Raw genomic sequence first — 27053 nt, 5'->3', positions numbered from 1 at the left:
GAAGCATTTGAATCAAAGAAAATACTAAAATTTCATGCTATGAAAGAAAAATACGCTTTAGTAGGCCAGAAGTAACATTTATTTAAAGGAGAAGTTCACTCCAGAATGGTCATTTATTTTCTTTACGCCAATAAAAAGTTTACACAAAGATATGTTATTCACCAAAATTTCAGCTTCCAGCGTTCGCTATAACCCTATGAAATCTTCCCCAAAACTCGACAACTAAACGCCGCCATCTTGGAGCTGGTAATGTATGCGTGACGTCAAAGAGCTCAGCCTGAAGTTTGGCGGGGAAATTTTAATAATCGAAACGTCTTGTTTTTTGTATTTCTTGGAGCTCTGTTTGAGCAAAATGGAGCTGCACAAACAGGAATTTTGACAAACAAAAGCCAATACGAAGCAACAAGGAGTTTCGAGTATTTAAGTATTCCCGCCAAACTTCAGGCTGAGCTCTTTGATGTCACGCATACATTTCCAGCTCCAAGATGGCGGCGTTCAGTTGTCGAGTTTTGGAAAAGATTTCGTAGGGTTATAGCGCATATTGGAGGTTGAAATTTTGGTAAATAACATATCTTTGTATAAACTTTTTATTGGCGTAAAAAAAAATAAATGGCCATTCTGGAGTGAACTTCTCCTTTAAACACCATTACGTTTGTGTCGTGGAATGTGCTGGTGTTGCAAGTTTCACTTTCACAACCCAGAATCACACAATGTTTTGAAAGCTTTAAATGTGCTACAAATGGAAACTAAACAAATTCTTTGATCTTAACCTAGCATGTTAAGTGTGAAATATTCAATTTTTTTAGTGTTATGTATTTTTGAAGCTGTGTCATCTAGAGGATTTCAGAAAATAATCTGAAGGAAAACCACCGAGACAAACAGGCCCTGACTTGTAAGGTTTACATCATTGGTAAATGGATTCCCCGGGGAGCTCGCATTCAGCTAAAACTAACTCTAGTGTTTTTCTTAAATTTGATTTAATTCTGAGTGAGTGAACGAACGAACGAACGAATGATTGAAAAAAGGGAAATATAAGAGAATGAATGATCAATAAAATGAAGGACAAATGCACAAACAAACAAACAATAAATGTTTATTGCACAAAGTATGGTTATCAATAGAATTAAAACTCACAATAAATGGCAAAGTTTAAACTACAGTCAAGAAAGAAAACTATACCTCTGATAGCCAATATTCCAAGTCTTTGCATTTTTCAGCAACCAAGTCTACAGTAGTTACAGTACCATTAATAGTTGTGTTGTAGGGTGCCCAATCTTTCTGACAATCATGTAATTGCTGGGTGGCCTAAAAAATCGCAGAGAATGTCAGCATTCAGCATCTTTGACCACATTAGAAAGAATACAAAAGTTGACATGCACTTTTTTTTGCAGGGGGGGGGGGGTTAACTGCAGCAAATACGTGTCATTGTAAACACCATGGAACAAAGAGGAAAAAAAAGACATTGCTTTAGATGTTGGAAATTTAAGATCTGTCAATCATTAATCAGACATCAAAGTCTGTTCAAATTCAACTGTTCAACTGCAGCAGGATTTCACGACCTTGAGTACTGCTAGCCCATCCCCCCTCCATTTAACAGGATGCTTTTACAGGTAACCTGCCTCTCCCCAACACAACCCCTCCCCCTCCCCCCAACCAGAAGGTACTTAGAGTTTCGCCGAAGGACACTCTAGCTAGCACTTTAACCCAGACTATTTGATCTTGTGTACAATTCACATTTTTAATCATTGTAATTTAATCTAAGATTTATCTCACTGGACATCCATTGACACCAGCATTTTACAATGCTGACAGATTTTTTTTATCTCTAGTATAAATAAAGATTTCTTCATCACCATCATCATCATTATAATTATTAATTAATAGGCCACCAGTATTGAATGAAGGAGAGAAAACGGAGATACGAATGAGTTCTTAACAAACCTTGAACCCAAGGATGCTGAAGATAACAATACTGGCAAACACAGATGTTCCACAATTGATCAGCGAAACCATGATGGCATCCCTGTGGCAGTTGTTATGCACAGGGTTGTAACTGGACATGGCAATAAGGCCTCCGAAAGCCACACTCAAAGAAAAGAAAATCTGTGTGGCAGCTTCCAGCCACACCTGAGGATTAATGAGCTTCGAAAACTGTAAAAAAAAAAAAATAACAACAAAGACAGCATTACAGATGGAGGTATGCATGCATGCGAGTCCTTTTTACCTCATGGTATGCTATGAGGTATACGAATGGAAGTCAATTGCACTCACTCTCTCCATTCTAATTAATTTATGCATTAAATGTAAATTAAACACATTTTTCCCTACCACCCCTACTGCATTGTTTCGCATCACGAAATCCCATGTATATCCGTTTTTCATCTTTATTTGAGTATGAACACAAAGTGCTCGGGCACATCTTTCTCTCAAATTTTTTTTCTGCCGCTCAAAACTAACGCTTGTTGTTGCCACAGGGCTCAGAGGAGTAAAATTTGTCCCTGTTTCAAAATTTCTACCGTGCAAAGCGATCTTCTTAGCGATCTTGTAAGCAACAGATATCCCATGACGGCGCTAGATCAAGTACACTTACAAGATTCCTATTAAAGAAGACTTTAGAAGATCATTTTGTATGGTAGAAATTTTGAAGTGCAGACAAATTTTACTCCTCTAAGCCCTGTGCATTGACTCGACATCGATGCAACTCCAATGGAAAAAAAAAACATTCAGGGTGAATGAAGCGAAATCATTACTTTATTGAATGTTTATTTGGGAAAAATTGTTAAGGTCGACAGCACTTCATCAAATTACCATGAGGTTGCTTGAAGAGCCTTTGATTAGATGGTAAAAATGTTTCTGGTTAAAATACAACTAGGGTGCATGGCAAGACTAAATTAAACAATGAACATATCTCATACAGAAGGCATTTTAGTTGTCAATTTGCCCTAATTTTCAATTTCACTAAGCTAGGGATCAGCTAAGTACAATAAAGACATTTCAATAGCTGACCTGAATAGAATGTGTTTATCTATTTGAGCTCAAGCCACTGATTATACTATGTGCAATCCTTTGTCAAATGCTAGAAAACAATTTGATGTGGTGTGCACAATCATGTATTTCTGATACTTTCCTCAAATTTAATTATTTCACATCCCAAGTCAAATTACCGGCTGCAAATTCCCTGATCCCTTAAAGCCAAAGGATATATAAAACTTTGTCATAAATGCCCAGTGGTAAATACTTCATGTATCAGGGCTGCAAATATATATATATATTTTTTCACTTGATAGGATAAATGTCCTACTAAGACACCATCTTGGTCGGCAAAACAAAATTGTGATCGGACGGATTTTTGTTCATCATTGCCGTAAAATGATTTACGATCAAAACATTTTCCAGACATCATGTCCGATTACACTTGGGAATTCGTCAGACATGAGCAAATTTTGGTTGGCCAATGTCCGATGACCAACTGTTATTTGCAGCCCTGTGTATTATCACAGATATGGTATAGCCAAATAAATTTAAGGTAAACTGCCCACCTGAGGTTTTAACATGTGTGCAATGCCAGCTCCAGCCCCCTCAAGGCTAACACCACGGCCAAAAAAGATGGTCAGGACAATATATGGAAATGTAGCAGTAAAGTACACTGCCTGAAAATTGAAAAAAATGAACCAGAGTTACAATATGGCCACATTTACCGGTAAGTGCAATGATTTTGTGCAACATTTAACAAAGCTACCCAAAATTCAATGGAATGCACATGGCAAGATCATCATGATCGAATACAATTCAGTGCAATGACACCAACAGTGTAAGGATGGAAGATACTGAAGGTTCAGATTGGAACGTCATTTGTGTTAAACTTGGGTTATTCGAGAACTGAGTTCAGAAATCAACTTTGTTTGTAGCACAAAGTTACAAGTCTCAAGACTAAAAAAAGTACATGTAACTGTGCTCAGTAAAGGCTTGTTTTCACTGGACATAAACGTAAGTGCATACAGCAAATGAACGCACTCTCTCTCAGGGTGTTCATTAGGCATTGGAGATCGGAGAATTCTCCTTCTACTACAGTCAACTCTCGTTATAGTGGACACGCTCTGGGCGTCGTTTAGTGTCCGTTTTAGCGAGAGTCCGTAATAGCGGGAGTCATTTCCAGTCAAACCTTATTCGACGGGGAACTGGATTTTGTCCGTAATAGCGAGTGCCCGCAATAGCGGGGTGTCTGCAAGGCGAGAGTTGACTGTACGTAGAATTCTCCGGCTAAATTTCAAAGGCCTCTACCTATTTTATTATTAAGATGTAGAACCTTTAAAAATCATTCTCCGGTTACTTTACACTATTCTCCTGCTATTACAATTCTTAATGAAAACCCTGCATTCTTGTTATGCTGTTCTTACATGGCATAACTAGCTTTTGTGCCCAGTGAAAAACCAGCCTTAATAGCACGCATAAATATAACATCTAAAGACAAAGACAATGAACAACATCTCTACATATATATCTAACAAGAGCAGATACAAATTATACTACGTTATATGGAAAAAAACTGATCCCATCCAGTCTATTGTTGATTTGTTATTTTCAACACATTTAGAAATTTGTAACATTCCACTAACTAACAATGACTAACAACTATTTCCTTTCAGTATGCTGTAAAGTAAAGAAAATAATTCGTAATAATTTATACTGCTACAGGTATATGTACCTTTCCAGCTGACTGAACTCCTCTCATCATGCACAGAAACACGACAGCCCAAGCAACCAAAAGTACCAGGACAAGATGCCAGACAAGTCCGCCACTCTCATCAATTGTTGGAGTTACGTCAAGAGCTTTCCTGTACCAGTAATACTGCGTCCGACCAGCCTCCACGCACTCATGAAGGAAGGTACCGTTATCCATTCGTGGGCAGTTTGCGTATGGCAGAGGGTCTTGGAATGATGCAAACAAGTAGTAAAAACACCAAGCAATCACCATGTTGTAGTACATCCCCACAAGCAGGCACACGACAACGCAAGCATATCCAACACCACCAAGGTAAGGGTGAATGGCATTCCATACTCCAACGGAACCTTGCCGCAGACTCTGGCCGATTGCAAGCTCAAGGAAAAACAGCGGGATGCCCAAAAGAATCAGACTAAGGAAGTATGGAATCAGAAAGGCACCTGAAAATGGAAAGAACTTTTTATAATCTGCAGTGTGGTTTTATAAAAAGACAAAAGACCTTAAAAATAATTGCACTTTAAGCATACAGTAGAATACCAACTTCTCAAACCATTTACATTTCCCTTGGGTACTGCTTGTCTGTTATTTTACCCCCAATTTTCGTTTTCCCTGGAGGTTTGAGAAATCAGCATTCTACTGTAATATCATGGAAAATTAAGCATAAAACCTTTTTTCTTGCATGCATCTGTAGTTTAGTATTTTAATTCATTTCTAGCATATTTTATACACGACCCCACAAGCTACTCAGCTTTAAATTTTTATCGTGTCAAAATAAAGGTTACTATCGCTATTACTACTATCTGGGAGTCTGGGTGCTAGTGTGTGGAGCGGGTTGGTCACATGGTTTGTCAAAGTGCCCAGTCTTCTTGTTGCCATTCACCATTGCCCGACCTCCCACCACCCACTCTTTCAGACTGATTTCTGCGAGTGAGCTTTCTTATTCTGAAAGTCACTGACCCTTCTTGCTGGGTTGTCAATTTCTTGCTTTTTGTGATTAGACTTTTTGTAATCAGTCGGTTGTTGCATTTTTCATGTTTTTTCCCAGATTAGTTTCGCCAAGTTGTGTGACATTATGTTTTGTTACTTTTATAGTCAATAAAGGTCAGGCTGCGTTGCAAATGTTTATATGGTTATGAGACCTAACTTATCAGCAAAGTATGATTTTATTCAACAACAGCACATTTACCAATAATTTTGACCTGTGTATCAAAATGCAAAAGTTAGATGACAATCTTTCAATCATAAGTCGAAAAAATCATTGGCAGGCATAAATATCTATAAATAAGCATTTCCTAAGTTAATTATTGTTTCACTTAGATAAACAAGGCTGTATGTACATGTATGTACATAGTCAAAGGGATTCATTAACCTTTTGGCCGGACGGCACCCCATGAAGAAATGTAACATAGGCACACAGAGAGAAACAGACAGTTTGTCAGTCTGGGGCCAAATAAACTTATATTAGCAAACTTTTATTTATTTCACGTCACTTTCTGCCATCATTTCCATTTCACAAGTGCAGATAATGTTTGATTCCAAACAATTCTTGTCAAACTAAAGTTAACCACAAACTTCAACAGCGACTGTGTTGATACTAATAAAAATTGTTGTGAATTTTGCGCAGCCAAATAAACTTGAGATAGATTTAGAGGGGGTGTAACTTATAAGTGTACATTTCCCTGGAAACAGCTGGATAAAGACACACAGCTATCCATCTCAATTTATAACATGACTGTTATATATTATTTTAATGGACAAGCTTTTTGCAGAATCAAGCTTGGATAAAAACTTCCGTTGTTTGGCTGGGCATATAGTCTGACTAAAAATAAACAATGTCAACTATACAACTTTGAAATAAGGTAAAAGCCTAAAATAATTGGAGTTCTGTATTATGAGAATAAATTTCCTTCTTTCAAGACAAGACTCATTTGTTAATATAATTATTATCACAATAGATTTGAGGATAAAATAAACACCACAAACAAGTGTTACTGATTACAAAGTCCTTCCACAGGAAGAATCACTCCACAAAAGACTTTGCAAAACCTATTGTGAAATAATTGTGAAACAGATTGTGCAATAATTTTTGGCCTCGGCTTGAAATATAACGGCCCCTGCAGATCGAAGTCACACAAGTCCCAGTGCGTGACAAAATTTATACGAGATGAATAACCCCCTTGCGATCTAACAAAAGATACGGCCGTAAGTTCTTACAAAAGTCATTTACACTATCATTTGTCAATGCATTTCGTAAGACCCTTGCAGACTAAAATGTAAACATCACCCAAACAGAAGTCAACGACCACTGCACTATACACTACCGCGGGAATTCGAGCATGAAATTTAAACAAAGGCATAAAAACACTAACGACAAAGGTTAATAAGCTTTAAAAATTGCGAAGCACGCTAGTTTCAAAGAGAAAACGTAGCTTTTCTATGGATCATCTTAAAAGAAAGCTTTTTCTTGAGCGAGAAATTTACAAATTTAGCTCAACTCACTTAAGTCACTTAAGCTTGAGTAAACACCAAAAATCATTTGCAATCTAAACGGGTGCTTACGTGTCGAGAAAAGGTATGATTTCAAAAGAAAACAAACCTAATTTTTATCCTTTCACCTTCTACGGACGATAGCGATAGTGTTGTAACACAGCAGTGAGACGATTTGAAAAGGCGAAATGCGACACCCTTTGTTCAAAATACACACGATTTAGGCTTCTTCAAAAGAACATCTCTAACTTGTTTTCGATTTTCATTTCACGGCAATTACTATAAATTTACTCAAAGACAAGTAGGCAAAACAAGTCTTAATCTAAACGATTACTAAAACAGGCGTCAAATGAACACAACAAAATAGCTTCCCAGCCCGCCAAATCTGCCGCCAGCGTGAGATCGGGGCAGAGGCCATCCATTTGAGGGTTTTTATTCTTAACCTTACAAAACCGACCTCATTTTGTGGTAAGCCTCGAAAATTGCGTCAAGCAAGCAGAAATTGAATGTAAATACCTCCTCCGTTTTTCTGACAAAGATACGGAAATCTCCACACATTTCCGAGGCCAACTGCGAAACCAACCGCGGCCAAAATAAACTCGATCTTGTTTCCCCATCCTCCTCGGGCGCGTTCGTCCACAACTACCTCAGGTACCTCAACCTTCGCTTCGGCAGCTTTTTGCTCCGCGGCGGCGGTGGAATTTACTTCCTTAGATTGAGGAACCGTTAGATTTACGACACCATCCTTCATATTTGCCGTGGCCATGGTCGGAAGGTTACCAAGAACTCCGCGGCGGGGCTATCGGTTGTACACTTGCTTCTTTCTCCTCGAGGAGAATATGAAAACAAACACCGTCCTACGCAAAGCACGTGAAAGGCTCAAATTTCAATTATAATCGCTTTCCGTCACACTTCGTTCCACGCCCGATAAAACAAGTCCTTTTGCAGTTCATTAAACTCAAAAGCAACAGCTGGCCAACAAAAATAAACCAGTCTCAGCAATTCCCTTGCTCAAAATACTACTCAGTGCGGTGCAGGTCAAAGTTTGAATGAATGGAAAGAAGCGAACCAAACAAACCAGAGAGGCTCATTATTGGCAGGTGTCAATCTTTTCGTCGCCTTTCTGATCGAAATTTATCAGTTTGTGAGCCCTCCCCGACAAATTCTATTTGCTTTCTTGCTTTTTCGCGGTCAGATGTTTAAACATATCTGGGCATAGTTCAAGTCCGGAATAACTTAACGAACGCTCTATTCAGGCATTGGTTGTTCGCCAAGCTGAGAACTTGAAGAAAAGTGGATGCAACTTTCTTCGGAGGTGCAGAGGTATCTTGCGTAGTTTTCTACAATTTCAGTAACGCCCCCAACACGAAATCGATCGCTACTGTACCGCCGTGAAGTTATTCATATTCGCTCTATAAATGCGACTTTTAATACCTTGCAGATAATTGCCATTTGACGTGCGCGTAGGTAAGTTTTAAAATACCGTAGCTTACTATCTTTAATTCTCTGTTTGGCTTTCTAGGTATATATAAAGTTTGTTTCACCCTGGGATACAGTGATTTCCATCCCCTGGGGTCTTAGGGAAAATTTTTTTTTACACCCAAAGATACAGGGTCACACAAAAGAGTTGGCGCATTTCGTCTGATAAGAGAGATCAACAAATTAGTTAATATTATTTTTCCGTTGACTGTTTACTAGCTGCCGGTCGCAAAAAATGACAGCAATTTCCGTTCGCCTTGGCCAGTTTTTGCTAATTTTTCTTTGTCTTGCAGACTGAAAATGGACTGTTTTTGACTAGTGATCATAAAGCCGCAGACAGTGCAAACAAAGGTGGATAGAAGGTATGTGAAATTCAATTACTGTCGAGTAAATAAAGCGACCTGAGACTTTGATCTTCTTACGGAACACTACAAACAATAGCCTTAGAGAATCACGCAATCCCGTGATATTCAAAATAATCCTTTCAAAGTAAATTAATCTTTCCAATTTCTAAGTGTTTATTGTTTTGGAGATAAAGAAGGGGTGTAAGGGTTATTTATACGGAAACAAGAACAAAATAGTTTTGAAATGGTTTCGCTCCGCCAGGATAAAAACTGTACCAAAGTCTCTTCGTTCCGTTCTGATTAGAAATGCCTGCTGCTTTAGATCGCAAGAGCGATGCTACTACGCTTCTAAAGGCTTATCGAGCTTTCACAACAAATTATCTTCATGTCGTTTACACATCGTCGAAAAATCTCACTTCCCCCCCCCCCCCCCTCCAAACAAAACCGCCTCCAGCCCGCCACGCGCGTGCCTCCTCGCTCACTTCTCATAGCCCCCAAAAGCGGAGGCGGGATATATATGAACAAATGACAAAAGAAAATCCTTGAAAAATAATAAGAATAAAAATAAATCACTCTGTATTCTTTCCCCGCATTTAAATTTCCTGGGAAACGAGAACACGATCGTGGAGTTATCGTAATGCGCGCGGAAACTGCCGTTTCTATTTTCGGAAACCCCGACCTGGTGAATAGCTTCCGGTCACATGACAATAAGAGTATGGCGCGCGAAAATAATGGCGGGAAGTGAAAATTGTAAACAAACACACGTGACACCAACTTGCGAGCGATCTTTTTGTACACACTTGGAGGATAATGTGGGTTAAAATGAATACCGCTTTTATAAATACTCACCTTTCACTTTAAGCTCGATTGATTAAAATACAATTTTTATAGGATCTGTGTTTTATTGTCAAGGGGATCGTTCTGATGAGAAACATTTGGTATTAAAATGCGTCTGTGGCGAATGACTTGGCAAAACCTAAATATGCTAATTACAAACTCGACGGCGGCGGCAAGAATTCGTCAATATTGCTTTCGAATTTTGTCTGAATAAAAGAGAACTTGAATTAAAGCTTTTCAACACAGAGTAAAAATTACTTTTATCGTAAATTCAGGGTTTTCTTTATCGTAGAGGATTGTTTCAGTTCGGTTGAGAACGACGGCGTGCGTAGTCAAGCGAAGCAGTTTGTGTATATTTTATCTGTGGCGTAGTAAAAATTCACAATTTCTGAGAAACTGTCTCAATTCGTGTGTGAAACTTACAAAAATATAAGAACTATTTGGTACAATTTTATCATTTTTGCCAAGTAATATTAAATCGTTTGAAACAGGCTTTCATGTCGTTAATGTATACAGAGATGTGTGAACAAATGGCGGCATGTTTTGTTTATCCTCTGACGAAGATTACGATTCGGAAAAGATGAATGAATTATGAAAGCAATTCTCGTCAAATTTACTTATTCTTCGATTGAAATATTGCCCTAAGCCTTTCAAAATTCCAAGTGGTATTTTTAGGAAAATAAACCAAAAATTTGCTCTTCATTTAATCGCGAATCATTCAATTTTCTATGAAAGGAAGTCGATTGGCGAAAATGAAAATATAACATGTTTTGAAACCGTAGGAGCACGTGTAAAAAGTGCTATTTCCGCAGATGAAAGATTCTCGCGTTTAATCCATGACGATAATTCTTCCGTTTTAATGTACGAACAAACAGTTTCCCTCAAGTTTTTTTTACGTTGATACACGCGCCATGTGGATTGAGACACGGAACTCCAAAGAGATCGATAAGCGTTTTACTCTAAAGCCAAACAAATGAAGATGTTAAGAAAATATTATAATATTACCTCCACCGTTTTTCTGGCAAAGATACGGAAAACGCCAAACGTTTCCCAAACCAACAGCGAATCCTATCGCAGCGAGGATGAATTCTATTTGATTTCCCCATTTACCACGGTCGGTATCGGCTTCGTAAATGCGCACTGTTACTCCATTGCTCTCGATGTCGGTGGTCGGATGTGGATTGTTTATCTCTTCTAATTCTTCGTTCTCAACATTAAAATGGATTTTCTTGGTATCCGAATACTCGAGATCTTCTTCTTTAGCCATTTCTAAACCTCTGTACGTTTAACACACTGTTTACCCTGCAAAACAAAACATGGAATTCATTGAAGTCACGAGTTCAGTTATAAATATGGATGATATTGGCAAGTTTTTTGTCTCTGTCGCCTACGCAAGGCATTTACGCTTTACGCTTTTAAAATAGTTGACGTCTGAATATTTAGCCATGGTTTCATCTCTTGCAGTAGCATGTACTTCTGTAGAAAAGTTTAAAAGATATTTAATTCGTACTTTTACTTTTAGTTGTACTTTCAAACATTGAAGATACCAAAACGTTGTCTTTACACGTGGTAACCAAATGTTACAACAAATTGAATTTTCTGTAAAACTCGTTCAAAGTAATTGTTTATACTATCTTTTCATTCAACATTTTTTTATCATATGTTATATTTAATAAAATTTGTAAGCGACTGCAGCTTAAAGGACCTTGTTATATTAATCACTCGCTGAACTGTATCTGTATCAGACAAAAATTTCAAACTGACAACATGTAAAGATTTAGTGTTTCAAAAACCACAAAAGAAAACTTTGTTTAAAACTACCTACTCGTTAAAAATCTATAAGAATGTTGCATTTCTATCGGTCTTTTAATGAACAAAACTTATTTTGTTTCGGTTTTTTTTTTCTCTGAGGGGTACTGAATTGATATTAGGGCTTCGCAAAGTTGCCACTTTTTGTGACGTCACAGCCGATAAACCAGTCGTTCAAATAGGACTCCCACATTCGTCAAGCTGTAGAAACAAGTAAGATAATGACTCTCTTGAGAGATACACGTAAAGACTTTTGAATCGCAACGCCTCGGAGAAAACGGAGGCACTGAAATGATGCTTTTTTCTTCCATCTTCGATTCATAAAAACCATGTGGCATATTTGTTCGAATTTGTGAAAAATATTCATCATGTGACAAACGCGTCATACGATGAGTCACAGGGCTCTTTTCCAGGAAAAGAAATGCTCTTTTAAAAAGCGAGACTGACCGGTTACGGCTGGTTGGCGATTTCTCTCGCTGTCGTGTTAAAAAAAGTGAAGAAAATTTTTCAAATAGATCGGAATATTTCGTTTTTCTTTCTTCTGGATAAAAATGATATGAATGATCAATAACACATTTTGGCGGGCTTAAAATCGAAACCCATTGTGCGGTCATTTCACTTTCAGGTTGTTGTTAAGACGAAAAAAATCAGGGTTTTTTTCTGTTTACTTTTGTAACGTCTTCAGAGTTTCACGCACGCACACAAACACAAAAAAAAGCAGTTGAGTCGGTTCTTCATTGCAAAAGATGACATTTTTGGAAACAACATGTTCGATTCGTGCAGACTGGGAACTTGGCAAGAAACTTGGCAAATATCCCTAATGGATGGCAAAAGATTAAAACTTGTTTATGTTTCGGTTATGTTCAACCAGATCTCGAACCTGTTACGGCCGGAAATCTGACACTCAAGTATTCTACTTTAGTCTAAGACGGTTAGAAGTAATAAGCGACAAAAGGTTAAAAGAAGCATTTCGATTTCAGTTCAACTGGTTCGAAACTGTTTGTAGGATAACTTGATCGCTTCAGTTTTGTTCTTTAAAAATGGATTTTACGACTGAAAACAAATATTTTGGCATGCAGCACCAAATACTATGAAATTAAACCGGGGCGTTATAATAATAGATTCATCTTTCATTCCTTTCACCCATCGAGTTGTACAAACAGTTTTAATATTAAAATGTTGATTGTTTCGATTAATATGGACAATTAAACAATGCACCGGCTGTGAAAATTTAGCCAAACTAAAGTTATGAAGAAATTGCGCGACCCCAAAAAGTATCAAAAATTACATCTACAGCAAACAATTTAGGGCCCTTATTTGTAAAAGCTTCGATTTCTCAAAAAGTCAATGAATAATTCATTGAAATGAGTTACGATAGCAGGGAGTCGAATGCTTACCTTGTTTGCTGAAAACTTTCTTCGACAGCCGCGAAAGTAAAAGACACTCAGTTCAGAGACGTAATGCGAAGAATGAATTGGCAAAGTTTGGTAAAATCGTTTTATTTCGTTCACCGTCATCTTCGAGCCGGTCTGTTCCCGCCGTTGATCGGCGATGGCATATTTACTTACGTGATTCGATAACAGCAATTTTTATTGTTTATATGCCACTTGACCCAGATTATCTGAATACCTTCCAAAAAGTGGCCACGATATTTTTTAACAAGTTTATGCCAAGATCGGTACTGAAATCCATTACAGTGGTACCCCGATATAACGATCTTCGATATAACGATATTCCCGATATAACGATGAATATGTTATGTCCCGGCAATAGTAAAATGTATGGGAAGGAACCCCAATATAACGATTCCTCGATATAACGATATAATTTTACTGCCCCCTTGGCATATCGTTATATCGGGGTTCCACTGTAATTTACTAATGCTTCGTTTTCTTTCCATTCGCCTCCTGGCGTAATTTTCCAAAGTGGCGATTTCTATTTTCACGCTAATTTCTTTGTAACCCACAGCCGGTGCACATAAAAAGGCACATAAAGAATCTCAAACTAAACCAAAACAAATTAAAGTTAAAATTTCAACTGCCTTTGTTGATCTTTGTTGACACTCAAAAGCCTCTTTTAATTTTACAAATAGTAAAGTTCTCCGTTCGAATTTATGTCTTTTGGCCACAAAGGAATACTGTCCTCTGAACTGGCAAGTTGAGCGTTGTTATGAATGCTACGGACTTCGTTAGCTGCGATCTGAAACACGTTCAAAATCATCTTTTGGCGAAAGGCAAAACACAATTATAGCGACAAGTAAAACACACTAAACTCGTGCAGTGATTGGCTTATCGCGGAAACGAAACATTCCATCCGTGACGTCACGCTTGCATTATTCCTGTTCACCCCTTTTAAATTACAAGTATAAACCTTAAAACAATTTCAATATTTTGGCTCTTGGTTAAAATAATATTTAAGTTCAGGTGTGCTTGGTAATAATGAGTTGACGAACACTTTGAAAAGCAAACAAAAAGACATCGTGGCTTCCCACGGGTTTTACTTGTAGCACTGGTGCGAGCTCTGCTGCCTCGAGCCTCCTCTATTGTTGTTTAAAACAACACGCGAAACTGTGATCTTAAATTCAATTTCAAGTGGATTTTTATCTCATTGGCGAGCCTCCAAAACGATGGCCAAGGAATTTTATGACTCGTGGCGCATTCACAGGACGAGTCACGCCACCGTTAAATACGAGAAAAAATTGCTTTATCAATAGAAAGAGATTCTAGAGCAGAGGACTATTCAACCCTGCGAAATGCGATTCTGTCTTAACGTTTAGATGTCCGACTGTCTGGATAAAAAGTAACATAAATACGCTGTAATAAAATTAGATAAGTCTCGCATGGCCTGCGCATGGTTAGAATTTTTTTACGAGGGGTGATCGCATTTTTTAACCCCAGGAAGCATATTTAGCTGTCTGAATTCAACAGACACTGAATTTCAAGTCTCAAACCAATACTTTCGCGGAAACCTGTCCAATTATACTCTATTGATTTCCGCTAGCGAGTAAAAATCTGTTTACAGCTTTAATAATGTGACCTCACTCAGATAATCAACTCGTCGAAAAAGCACTTTTTCAATTTCCTTTCTTTTTATTATGCATGCATATTGGAAAATTGACTGATGTATTTTGTCGATATTTCAGCGGGGTGACTCGAATGGTACGGCGCCGAAATTCTTTGATGTTGTTCATTATAAATGTATAAATGCCTGCTGAAAAGCAACACTGCCAATCAGAAAGTATAACGTGTGCAAGTGTGAACATTAATTAGCGTATAAATATTAGCTGTAGTTTCGTGTCGCCTTAAGCCTGGTTCTCATATGATCGTCCCGATCGTCTCTGTCGCTTCTGTCGCTTCAAAAAGTTTGCTTGCTCCAATCACCTCAGACTTTGCAAACGACAGAAGCGACAGAGACGATCGGGGCGATCATATGAGAACCAGCCTTAATGATGCACTAAAACAAAACGGATAAATTTAAAATTACTATATTGACAATTTTTTTAAAAAACAATCGACATTAAACTTAAATTACGCTTTTTTTAATCAGTTATTGAACAATACGTTTTACAGCAGGATCTCTAAAATTTGTGTTTAAAAATGGATAGACAGTATGTCTGAAAAGTCTCCAAGAATATATTAGTGTTAATTCAAAGGTATATATTACACGAGGCACGACAATTTTTAAATTTGTATCAAGACATTTATTCTAGAATGAGGAACTTCACCAGTTATTGAAAAACTAAAACACACATTAAAGGGAGATTTCGTTAAGTAGATCACAGCCCCTCTCTGCCTCGAAATAATGAGGCTTCTTGAAGTTATCGTGCCACGCTTTTCAAGAAGGGAAAGATAGGTCACGTGGTCTCCAGCTGCAGCAAAGTGGAATTTTTCGCCCGCGGTCATCGTTGGCGTGGTTGCTAAGTAACTCGATCTGAGCTCGTGGCGGCAAAATATGGCCGCTTAGTTTTAAAACAGTTTAAGTGTTCCATTGGGTTGTAAAATGAAATATTCTCTTTGGACATCTGCGAGGATTGGTCACAAAATGCACTTATAATCTCTTTGATATAGTATTTTACTGTAATGCAAATTATATCGTCATTCGAAAGTAAATGTAGGCAAATAATATTAGCTTACGATTATATTTTCGTTTTCTAACATGAGTGAATGCCCAAAGAACATGTGATCAAGATTATGGAATATCTGTTGATTTTGTACTCTAAGTTTGTCTGTTTATGTGTCAAACCCTCTTGTCTTGTGCAACGAATAAGACGGTGCTTTATATTGGACACAAATGTGATCCACGTATTGTTTCAGAACAAAAACGTATTTGACGAATATTTTAAAGAGCTCTATCAATTCGTCGAACGCGCTGCTGAAATCTCCCGTAGCGTTAGGGATATCGGTTTATTTACCATCCAAGACAGAAAGAGGGGAAGTAATAACTACTACGAATGAATAAACCCGTCAAAATTATGCTTACTTCAACTGTGAAGTGTAAATTTCAAATGCATCGGAATAACAATAATACCTCGAGAGAGGCTCTAATTGTACGAAAATTGTGCAATAACAACTGGATGTTTTAAATATTGCCCGTTTTGGAAAAGGGTTTTGAAACTAGTTATTCTTCAACGTAAGAAAACGAATTATTTAGAAAATGGTTTTTCCGCCACGTAAAGTCACGTGAAGGCCTAATAAATTATTATAACTTTTTATAAGCTTAATCTGTCTTCAAGCGAACGACTCTTCGAATGAACAGTAAACTCCGCAGGACTTATTGAATCACTGACATTTACGTTAATTTCTTTTTTTTGTTAAAGAATGTTATGGTATCAAACAGTTTCCCGGTGAGAAAGAAATCAAATGTTGACTGGTCCTTTCTCTCTTCGTAGTAATTAATGTTTAACTTCTAGCGAGCGCCACCGTGTTTACATGTGTTCAAGCTAGCCAAACGCGCGAAACGGCTGGGTTATCGAATCGATCCGAGAATTATAGTTTTATCACTGAATAGATACTTCAAAAAGGCAATGAACGATCCGTTTGAATTTGAACAAACTCGGAGTTTCGGCAAATTTCCGAATTTTCGATTTTACGGCGCTTTTTACCTCGCGTCGCCGTGTGTTTGAATGAGTTTGAAAACTCTACAATTGTCTTCACTACCCTTTGTGTCCTGCTAATCCGGCACAAAAAATCACTTTCAGAGTACACGACTACGATCTATACAGTACAAAATAACCACAAACATACCAATAACAGAGATCCGAAGAAGACCCAACAATTCGCCGTTCGCACCACGTGGAATACGTACAAATCGATATTAAAATCGTTCCAGCCTAATTTTCCTCATTTACAATTCAACGTGCCAAACAATAGGTCAAATCAACCGCGAACTGAGCAGCCAATCAGCTTCATTGTACTTATGAGCCACATAATTCATTCTTCTTTCTCTTTTCCATTGCGCAACTTAATTGGGTCTTGTGACTTGTCCGTCAGGTTTTACCTGTATATTTATTCGCCTTGCTGTTTTCCTTTTTTGACCGGTGCACTTGCTTTCGGTGCAAATGTTGGGCTTTGCGTGGAAATTCTAAAAGGAACTAGGAAGTTATTTGCGCGGGAAAATGAATGACATCGGTGTCCTTTTGCCAAATGATCGGAAACCCAGCGTAAACATAATTGTTAGCAAGTTCCGCTCACAACTGAGAAGAAATTTAACAACAGTTTCGTACGCCTTGGATAATCTTGAAGCAAATATGCAATAAATATTCCTTTTCTACCATCATACTTAAAACTACAGATAGGTGTGCTCATACTTTCTTGGTTCGCCTCCTTGGGTTTCTATCGCTTTTTCATTCATGCATTACTAATCATTTGTAGTAAGAAGCATTAATGGCTCAGTAATGTTTTGATTTCAAGATACACTCGACAATCGCATCGAGGCGTCAAAAGTTTCGTTCTGTTTTCACACCAAGCGAAACAAAAATAAAGACGGTCATATTCTCAACGCATTTTATTCATTTGCAATCTTCCGCTTTATACAAAACCAACACTGTTCATGTTTTCATCGCAACACCTCATTACAATATTCACATTGATCCTTATCGACGATGGTGGTTTACGCGAATAAAGCGGCGTATAAATTTGCAAACTCCGTTTTGGACGACAAAATGAGTCTCAATAAAGGTGTTTCCCACGCAGGCATGGCGCTTTTATGCGTTGGCTATCAACAAAGCAACATATAACTTAAAACCTTTTATAGGCACAGCTGAGTTTCACTAAAAGGCGACGGATGTTTTTATGCAAATGACATTCTTTGTGTGCATCGTGGTTGCCACGTTTCCCGCCTTCTTTTCCCGCCAAAACACGAAAGCCTCACACCTGCTGGTCTGTTATTGTTTATAGCGTAACAAAAGGCTTTTAGTAGTAAACAGCGCGAAAACGGTCAAATACCATTCGTATTTTCGTTTCATATAGCAATATATTTCAGTTTTGTTTGATTATTGTATGTTTCTCTGTTGCGGATCACGCTTTTCTGACTATCGTTTAGGTTGTACCTTAGGTAAAGCAGCCTAAACTTTAAACTATATCAAATTACAAGTTGAATGGTTCTCAAAACGATATAACAAAGAAATGTGTGATATGGTCTGCGGGCCGGCTAAATTAGTCACGCTATACTTGCAAGAAACTAACGTATGGTAATGATATATCTATAAAGTTCAACAGAGAGAATATTGGAATGATCACGCGGCCGATCACGCAAGCTTAATTTCTCTCACTCTCCTAATTGAGGCCATCCGTACTCTCGACTTCTTAAATCGTTTTCCTTTGTTGTTTTTCTTTCGTTTCAAGCCACGTTTTAAACAGACCAAACTCTAACGGAATTATCGAATTATCTCTAGCGTGATTGCGTACAAGCCTTCAGACTGAATTAATATTGTCCGATGATTATTTACAATACGAGCCTTAAACTACTCATGTTCACACCAACTAAACATGATACTTCGTTGAACTGAGGTTCACAGAATTTAACCACTATAACAGGAAACTGAAAGACTTAAACTTTCTACAAGAAACAACTCTTAAGCCGTTTAAGCTTAAATTTAAGCTTCTGTGTGCAAGGGGCAAACCCGATCCCAGGCCTGGGATCGAGGTAATGAAAGGAGCATTAGTTTAAGGACTGAAATACCATAATCACGAAATTTAGTCTGCAGCCAGTCAGCCACTGACTCGTCCCCAGTCATTTTAAACAATTTAGAAATTTTAAAACGGAAGGGCATTGGAGTCGACTGCAGTGGCATTTCCAACTAATAAGCAAGGCGTGGAATACTGTGAAATTCAGTGTTGAAACTCTGGCAAAACCTCTGACATCGGAAGCACATGCTTCCTAGCACGTCCATGTGCCTCAGATGTGATTAATAAAATCTCTTATCAGATAGCGTAAGTGTACAAGCTGATATTTCTAAGGTCAAACTTTCCCTAGGTCAGTTTTTTGAAAAAATTTTATGGAAGCACTAGATTGGGTAGTTTATACGGTATAGAAAGACAGTGAAATGGGGTCTTAACGTGTAGACTGTTCACAACCTCTCTAAACGCAAAAAGAACGCGAAAGGATCAGCAAGCAAAGCAGGGTGGGAGTGGAGCGAAGTTAGCACGAGCACGAAGTACGAGGGGTGGCTCCCGCTCACCAACCCCCCCCCCCCCCAAAAAAAAAAAAAAATCTTCACGCGCCTTCCGTCTTGCTGGTGTCCAGCTCTTTTGCGATTCATTTCAACAGAGGGCTGTGAACAGTCTACGTAAAGTATGTTTCATCCAGGCACGTTGTAATAACACAGTTTTATCTCCACCTGTGGTGGTTTCCAGATACCTGTGTATAATATAAATTCATCTACAGTCAACTATCTCTTAACGGACACCTCTATAAGGCGGACACTTTTAAGACGGACACCTGGTGTTTGTCCCGTCCTTACCGTTTTTCAGTCATTTTATTGTAACTCCTTATAAGACGGACACCTCTCTGTTGAAAACGGACAGTTGGTGCCGGTCCAGACAGTGTCCGTTTTAGAGAGAGTTGAATGTACATGCAAAGGCTAACTGCTGCAGTAACCGAGCAAATTGCTCCATGGCTCTCTAGCAAAGCTGAGCCAAGCTGATCTAACTCTCTTTCCATGCCACCTTTACAGCAAAAAAGATAACGTCTCTACGGCTCAGGTTCATGGGTTCAAATTAATCAGCGTTCTCCTGAGCTGGTTTCTTGGTCGTCGACGATTCAATCAAATCCCGCACTATCTCTGTATCTCTTCTTCTCCTCGCTGTCAATCGTTGATATAACCGTAATAGGAACACCACTGGTATGCATATACACGATGCGCAGATGAGAAAAGCAATAATGAAATAACACCATGTGGGGTACTCCACGCTCTTGACGTCACCCTGAAACACATAAGCCATATCAGTGATCAGCTTCGCTTTGATGACCAACATGTGACCAGATTGATCACCTCAGTTAATAATATAATAATATCGAGAATGACGATATTGAGTGGTTATAATTATACAGTCATTAACCAAATTCATTTGAGTACTCTTGAAAGTAGATGGGCAGCTAATCGTGAGCGAAGCAACCGTCCGCTCACGATCCTCGCTACCTCGCGATTTCCCTCACGGTTCGCGAGCCACGTACACGCGCGATTTTTTGGCTTCTTTTTGCTCTCGCACGGGTCTGTAAACTGTAGTTTTTGAAGGATTTTACATCACTGTGCGCGAACGAACTAAGAAACATTCGTCGGGAATCCGGCGTACGGGTACAAACTGGGAAATGCCGCTGAAAAACTACATTGTAGCTACGAAATTGTTTTCAGTGATATTTTAAGGAATGTGGAAAAACCTTTCTATACATGCGGTTATTTGCCTTATTTTGTCCCCTCGTTGATTATTACATGTTAATCTTTTCTTGACACAACTAGTTTCAGTCTATTTCTGGATACCTTACAGTCGAACCGCCCTTTAGTTAACACTTGGGATCAGAACAATTATCCGCTAAGGAGAGCTGTATGCTTATGGGAGGCTTAAAATGTAGTGTTTTTATGTGTCTGGGACCATTATTGCTAAGTATACCCCAACGGGGTTATCTGTTAGTTGGCGTAGGCTCGACAGTAATAAAAACACTTTCTACACTTCATTGAAGCTGTCCAGTATATACAAATACATGGAAATCAAATGATGTACCGTATTTGGTTGAAACACTGAGTATGAAGCTGGTTGCATTCCCATGTTAACCACACTGCAGACAAATATCACCAGGACTATGGCTGGAGATACATATCTCCAGGTTATCTTCCAGTACCAGCCCGGCCGCATGCGAAGCATGTATTCTATATCGTCGTAAAACCTGGATGTAAGAAAAAGCAATATTTGAAGCAGCAAATTATTTGTGTACTTTAGTATCTGACATTAACTAAAGCATATCTCTCACGAATAAGAAAATCAGAAAATTTTTGTACGACAAGAAATAATTAAGTACAGTCAACTCTCGCCTTGCGGACACCCCGCTATATCGGACACTCGCTGTTACGGACAAAATCCAGATCCCCGGCGAAAGAGGTTTGACTGGAAATGACTCCCGCTAATACGGTGTCCCGCTATAACGGACACTAAAAGACGCCCCGAGCGTGTCTGCAATAACGAGATGTTGACTGTATCATGAAGTCCGAAATAGTGTAAAACAGCATATTTTGTTTTAGTTACATTTTACAAAAGATGTCATTGATTAAATGTAACGGATCTTGTCCCCCCCCCCCCCCCCCCCTTCGCTGGCTGTGGGGGGGGGGGGCGTGTCCAATGTACTTCTGTGTTTTCATCGTGCAAAGCTCACTTTTCTCACTCGAATGATCACATGCCCGTAAAAGGACCCTCTCCGCTTTAGTTCCTCGGGTTTTTTATTTGGAATTGTCAGTGTCTTCTTAAAACTTCATGACAGACAAAAACGAAGAAAAATAAATTCCCCATTTTTTTCATAACTGATATGATGTCGTTTAAATCAGTTTGTAAGAACAGAATGAGTGAAACTCCTAGTTATTGACCCAACCATGTGTCAGTCCCCACCTGTTAGCGCCGTAGATCCATGAAACTCCAACAAGTTCAAAGAAGCAGATGAACAGAAGCGGAAGTGTTGCTGTATAGCTGTCGAACATCTGCAGCCAGTACTCCCCAGACCTCTGACAGAACAGCAAACCAACCACCATGCATAGAAAACACGTTAGACCTGGGAAAGAGAACGATACATTACAGTTGTTGTAGCTATATGCGCCGTGCTCAATGAGACAAATAGTCCAGAACAAATATTTTTTGTCCACCTAAAAGTCGAAAAAAAAAAAAACGATTTACTGATGCTATTGAAGCTTTTGAGTGCCTATGTAAAAACTGACCAGTAAGTATTTCCTTCCGCAGCGGAATCAACTTCTGATCATGCAATGAGTTCAGCACACCCTCCAGTATTCCAAACATACTGCCAAGACCGAGAGACAACAGCATGGAGAAGAACAGTACCGACCACAGTGGAGACAGAGGCAGCTTGAGAATGGCTTCAGTAAAGGCAATGAATGTTAGACCAGGACCTTGAAAGGACTAAATGGAAAAAAAACCAGTACCAATGTTGGTGTTGCTTTAAATCGTAAATCAATTGGGGAGCAAGCAATTCCTTAAATAAAAATAAACTTCAAGTAAAATACGTAAACTTTGTTTTAAGAGGGTTGTACACAACAGCCTTTCAACTGACAAACCTGTGGCCCTCGGATTCCCGATCGAATTGGAATTTGGAAGTGTTGGTTTTTGTGGAGGGATAAAAACCGGAGAACCCAGAGAAAAACCCTCGGAGCAAGGACGAGAACCGGCAACAAACTCAACTCATGCACATATGACGTCGGGTGCGGGAATCGAACCCCTTGGCCAGCATTTTCTTCAGAGAAGTTCACGTGATTTCCTTTGGTATGCTCGCGAATGTTCGTGTAATCTTCCGAATGAAACACGCTGAAAACTCATGAATTCTTTGATTACTAATAGAAGATTGAATACGTAAAAGGCCTGACTGAAATGTGACTTGCGTGACAAAGAAACGTGGAGAAAGCAAGAAAATCCCGTTCTTCTCCTGAACTCAAGATCATTATCCCCGATCTAAACGTTAAAGTGACATTACATCAATTATCTAAAGATAACTGCTCAAAAGAACGTCTTTTTTGCGAACAGCGTTCTTACCTCAGATAGCCAGTATTCCAGATCATGACATTTCTTCTCAAGCGTCATTCCGGGAGGAAGATTTGTGCTGTTCACTCCACCATATAGCCTTAAGCACTCGTCATACGAATCATGTGCCTGGAACATTTAATATAATTTAAGTGAAACAAGTGTGTCAGATGATTTGTGTGAACTTGGAGTTAGAAAAAATTAAATTATTCCAATTGCTTTCGAGACAATAACTTTCTCAGTAACATTCTATTTTGTAGTGTTTTTATGTTTTATTTTATTTTACTTTTAAACTTGATTTCCACTCCGTACTGCGCAGTCAGGGGGTTTGTTTTCATTTTTGTTTTGAATTCGTTGATATGTTACACTTCGGTAATAGCGTACATGAAGTTTCTTATCTTCTTAGTCCGACATTACGGGTCGTTTCGTTCTGGAATGCTTGATGTGCTGAAACGTCGATTCAAAATAGCGTCGAGGTTCTTCTACTCGTTGTTATTGTTTTGCAAGGATATCTGGTGCTAATAATGAAGAAAAAGGTGAGTTTGTCCCGGAATTTCTTAATTTTGCTAGTAACAGGCGGAAATTGCGCAGTACAGACTGGAAATCATCTTTAATGTTTTGTTGTTTTTTTTTAAAAAAAAACCGGCTCAGGTGAAAATTTTCCCGTCTTTGACACCAGTTACAAGTTTCTTGCACGTGACACTGGTTGCATATTTCCCGCCCTTGACATTTAGTAACACGTTTCCCACGCATAACACCAGTTACATATTTTCCCGCCCTTGGCACCAGTTACATGATTCCCGCGCATGACATTGGTTACTTTTGATTGGTTAAGTTTATTGTGCTGTTTCACCCACAGTGATTGTCTTTTAAACAGTCGAAAAACCGATCTTACCTTGAAACCAAGGACAGAGAACACTACAATAGCTGCAAATACTGATGTCAAACTGTCAGTCAGAGAAATAAAGATGGCGTCTCGCCGGCAGTTGTTATGTATGGGGTTGTAACTTGACATTGCGATGAGTGTTCCAAAGCCAACACCAACAGAGAAGAACACTTGTGTAGCGGCCTCCAGCCATACTATAGGAGAAGCTAGCCTAGAAAACTGGACATAAGCATAAATGACATTACTTCGGATCATTTCTTCTTCCTTAGGTCAGGTCAGATAGGTCGATTTTCTAAAGAGTTTTGTGAACTAAAAGTAAAATATTACCTGGGGTTTAAACATGTGTATAATTCCATCAACTGATCCTTTCAGAGTCACCGCTCTTCCAAAGAAAATGGCCAACACAATGTATGGCAGTGTAGCTGTCACGTATACTGCCTGATGACATGGAGGAAAACGGAAAACCCGTTAATATATTTCTCGACCATCTTGCACGAAAACTCGATCACAAACGCGCGAGGGCATGATGGCCGCGATGAACTGGTGAACTTCTCACGATTCTAACAATGGGTCAAGATGGACAAAGACTCACTCCCCGAAGTGATGCTCTCCTACTGGACTTGGTTAGCGCGCATAATGTAGTACCACATAACGCAGTGACGTTCTATGGTGGCCATGGAAAACTGGTATACTTCTCACGATTCTGACAATAGTTCAAGATGGACAAGGACTTACACCCTAAAGTGATGCACTCCTAGTGAACTTGGTGAGCGCATAATGCCTTGCGCATAATAACGTGTGTTCGTTATTGCTAAATTTACCTTCCCAGCTGACTGAACTCCACGGCTGACGAACAAGAACAGTACAATCCATGCCAGCAGTAACACAAGGCACAGATGCCATTGGAAATCACCCATATCCTCGATAGAGCCTGTCGCACCAAGAGCTTTAGTGTACCAGAAATACTGCGTCCGACCGGCCAGTTTACATTCCTCGTTCACGGTGCAATTTACTCCACTAGGACAAGAGGAGTAAGGCAGGGGGTCTTGAAACGACACAAACAGGTAGTAAAAACACCAGCCAATGATCATGTTGTAGTACATGGAAATCAGAACGCATACGACCACCGAAGCAAGCCCTATCCCTCCCAGGTAGGGGTGAATTGCCTTCCATACCCCGATAGGACCCTGACGGACGCTTTGGCCAATGGCGAGTTCCAGGAAGAACAGTGGAATGCCGAGTAAGAACAGGCTGATGAAATACGGGATGAGAAACGCACCTGGAGAAATCAAAGAAAACACGGTTTTTACTTCAATACTTCACGTTTCTTCAATACGTTTGACAAAGGGAAAAGACAAAGTGTTAGGTCAACCTGACGTCACTAGTGACGTAATCGTAACGTAACATTTTAGAACTACCCCGCTGACCATACAAATACAACTACGGGCTCAGTCCTTTTTGTACAACGAAATACACGCGTAGTGCGTAGTGTCTAAGTACTTCGAAAGTACTCTACAGGTTTTTCTTTAGTAAATTTTTTGAACATGTTCGTGTCTTGTCGCGAACAAGGGCAAAATACGGACTAGTGTGGGATACGGAAGTCTGGTTGCTGATGAAAAGAAAGAATTACCCGTTGCAGCCGGATTTGTCACAAACGGGCGGTTTAGACTATCTGCGACGCAGACACTGTGAGTATCGCAACTTTTTCTACGCGGTTCAAATACGCTTTTTCACACAGCCATTTTATGGAGATAGGTTCTTCAACAATTTTCGACACGAATTCATTTTGAACCAAAATAGACTTCTGCGAAATAAAGGTTTGTGACGATAACAGAGGCTAACTGGTTCCCTTTTATCCCGTTTGTTTGCACGGTTTTGACCTGTTAAGTCCTGTCGATCTATTGTTACCAGGAGTGACCGTTTTGCAGGCGTAAAATTCGGATTCGCTGACATGTTTGGTATTATCAGGTTCATTGCACACGAGCGATAGGTTTTGGCTAATTGATCGGTATCACGGATTATGCATTTATTTAATAATCTTTTTTTCGGTCATCACGATCCGAAAATGTTGACGATAGAATTGATTTCCACCGGTTTTGAACGGTATAAACTGTAAGCAAATGAACAATGCGGGAATCGGTGATTTTTGCATACAATTAAAATTTGAAAGATTTGTCAACTCTCCTGATTCTACTATTAAACATGTTAAAAATTACTGTTTTCTTGTTTGCCATTCGTTAAATAATTATTCACAGTTTTACCTTGAGAATTCTAGGGGAACATTCTTTTATGATTTTTTTTTTCATCTGAAGGAATAAGTTTTGTTTTATTTATATTCTACTGAGAAGACGTTTCTAGAGGCTCAGAATTTCTATTGAACAATTAAAAAAAACATTAATCCGGCAACGATAAAACGTCTAACAACAAATTACTCTCGTTCTACATTTTATATTACTTTATTATTAGCTATACACATATATGAATAAACACCAGAAGACACTCTTTTCGAATATCTGAGGTTAGTCGCTTTGAAATCCGCTAATTTCAATTTAATGTGGCTTTAAATACATGTGATTTTTTAATCTCCACGACAGGGTGTCTTTTGCTTTCGCATTTTAAAAACTTTATTGTTCTTAAATACATGTGCTATCGCGAATGAAAAGTTTTTGATCCGGCACTTAAATGTCGAACTTTAAGCCTTTAAGCCCACAAATTAAAAGAATAGGATTATAAAGGAATAGTTTACAAACCGTTATAATACTGGGTTTTTTAATTTGAATAACTCGACCCGACGTTAGAGAGCTGTGATGCTTAAATTATTTTCTAACCGCAGTTGCCACAGTGAATTACGCGGCTTTAATGTTTGTGATATTATGGGTCCAATTTTAACACGTTAAATTACAAATAAATGTTTCTTACCTCCGCCATTTTTCTGGCACAGATAAGGAAATCTCCACAAATTTCCGAATCCAACAGCAAAACCGATCGTGGCGAGAATATATTCAGCTTTGTTTCCCCACGTCTGTCGCTCTATAACTTCCAACTCGCTCGCAGTGTCTCTCTCGGAATCATCACATTTGCCTTCCATCGCTTCTTCATCGTTGTCAGCCGTAGTTAAGGCCAGAGTTACTTGGCCGTCTTTTCGATCTTCTCTGGGCATCGTTTCCGGAAAGTTATATAAAATGCGCGCGAAGGCTGAAAAACACTGGTTGACTGCAAGCTAGCGGACAAAAGCTACCGAACCATGAATGAGAATA

General features: G+C 38.9%; 2 protein-coding genes and 1 long non-coding RNA gene across 6 annotated transcripts in view; 1 reads left to right on the top strand and 2 right to left on the bottom strand.

Moving 5' to 3' along the window:
* The window catches only part of LOC144644648 (sodium-dependent neutral amino acid transporter B(0)AT1-like), a 21213-nt gene extending 3696 nt beyond the window's left edge, over positions 1–17517 (bottom strand). Inside the window, exons 1-6 of one of the 3 annotated variants that reach the window (XM_078504180.1) lie at positions 16923–17517; positions 10876–11172; positions 4706–5163; positions 3540–3650; positions 1942–2151; positions 1180–1305 (exon numbers count right to left, since the gene is read on the bottom strand). In XM_078504180.1, the coding sequence (XP_078360306.1) occupies positions 1180–1305; positions 1942–2151; positions 3540–3650; positions 4706–5163; positions 10876–11137 (1167 nt within the window). In that variant the 5' untranslated portion in view covers positions 11138–11172; positions 16923–17517. Of the gene's footprint in view, positions 1–1179; positions 1306–1941; positions 2152–3539; positions 3651–4705; positions 5164–7726; positions 7977–10875; positions 11173–13076; positions 13217–16922 lie in introns of those variants that run through there. The other 2 variants (XM_078504181.1, XM_078504182.1) reach the window with 2 other exon arrangements.
* The window catches only part of LOC144644696 (uncharacterized), a 24949-nt gene extending 2553 nt beyond the window's left edge, over positions 1–22396 (top strand). Inside the window, exons 2-4 of one of the 2 annotated variants that reach the window (XR_013569171.1) lie at positions 1885–4197; positions 4230–9051; positions 22119–22396. This is a non-coding gene — a long non-coding RNA (uncharacterized LOC144644696). Of the gene's footprint in view, positions 1–1884; positions 9052–22118 lie in introns of both variants that reach the window. The other variant, XR_013569170.1, reaches the window with a different exon arrangement.
* LOC144644650 (sodium-dependent neutral amino acid transporter B(0)AT1-like) lies at positions 19491–27053 on the bottom strand. Its single transcript, XM_078504185.1, has 9 exons — positions 26716–27053; positions 24618–25075; positions 24124–24234; positions 23806–24015; positions 22923–23039; positions 22097–22295; positions 21774–21933; positions 20898–21060; positions 19491–20102 (listed from the first exon to the last, which is right to left on the bottom strand). Exons 1-9 carry the CDS (start codon positions 26954–26956, stop codon positions 19896–19898), a joined length of 1866 nt encoding a protein of 621 aa, XP_078360311.1. The 5' UTR covers positions 26957–27053; the 3' UTR covers positions 19491–19895.

The sequence above is a fragment of the Oculina patagonica genome, chromosome 2 (genome assembly GCF_052425735.1).
Source record: "Oculina patagonica isolate OP01 chromosome 2, crgOcupat, whole genome shotgun sequence".
NCBI classification, from domain to species: domain Eukaryota; kingdom Metazoa; phylum Cnidaria; class Anthozoa; order Scleractinia; family Oculinidae; genus Oculina; species Oculina patagonica.
The sequence above is the reverse complement of the archived record's forward strand: the minus strand, read 5'-3'. Positions and strand labels throughout refer to the sequence as shown.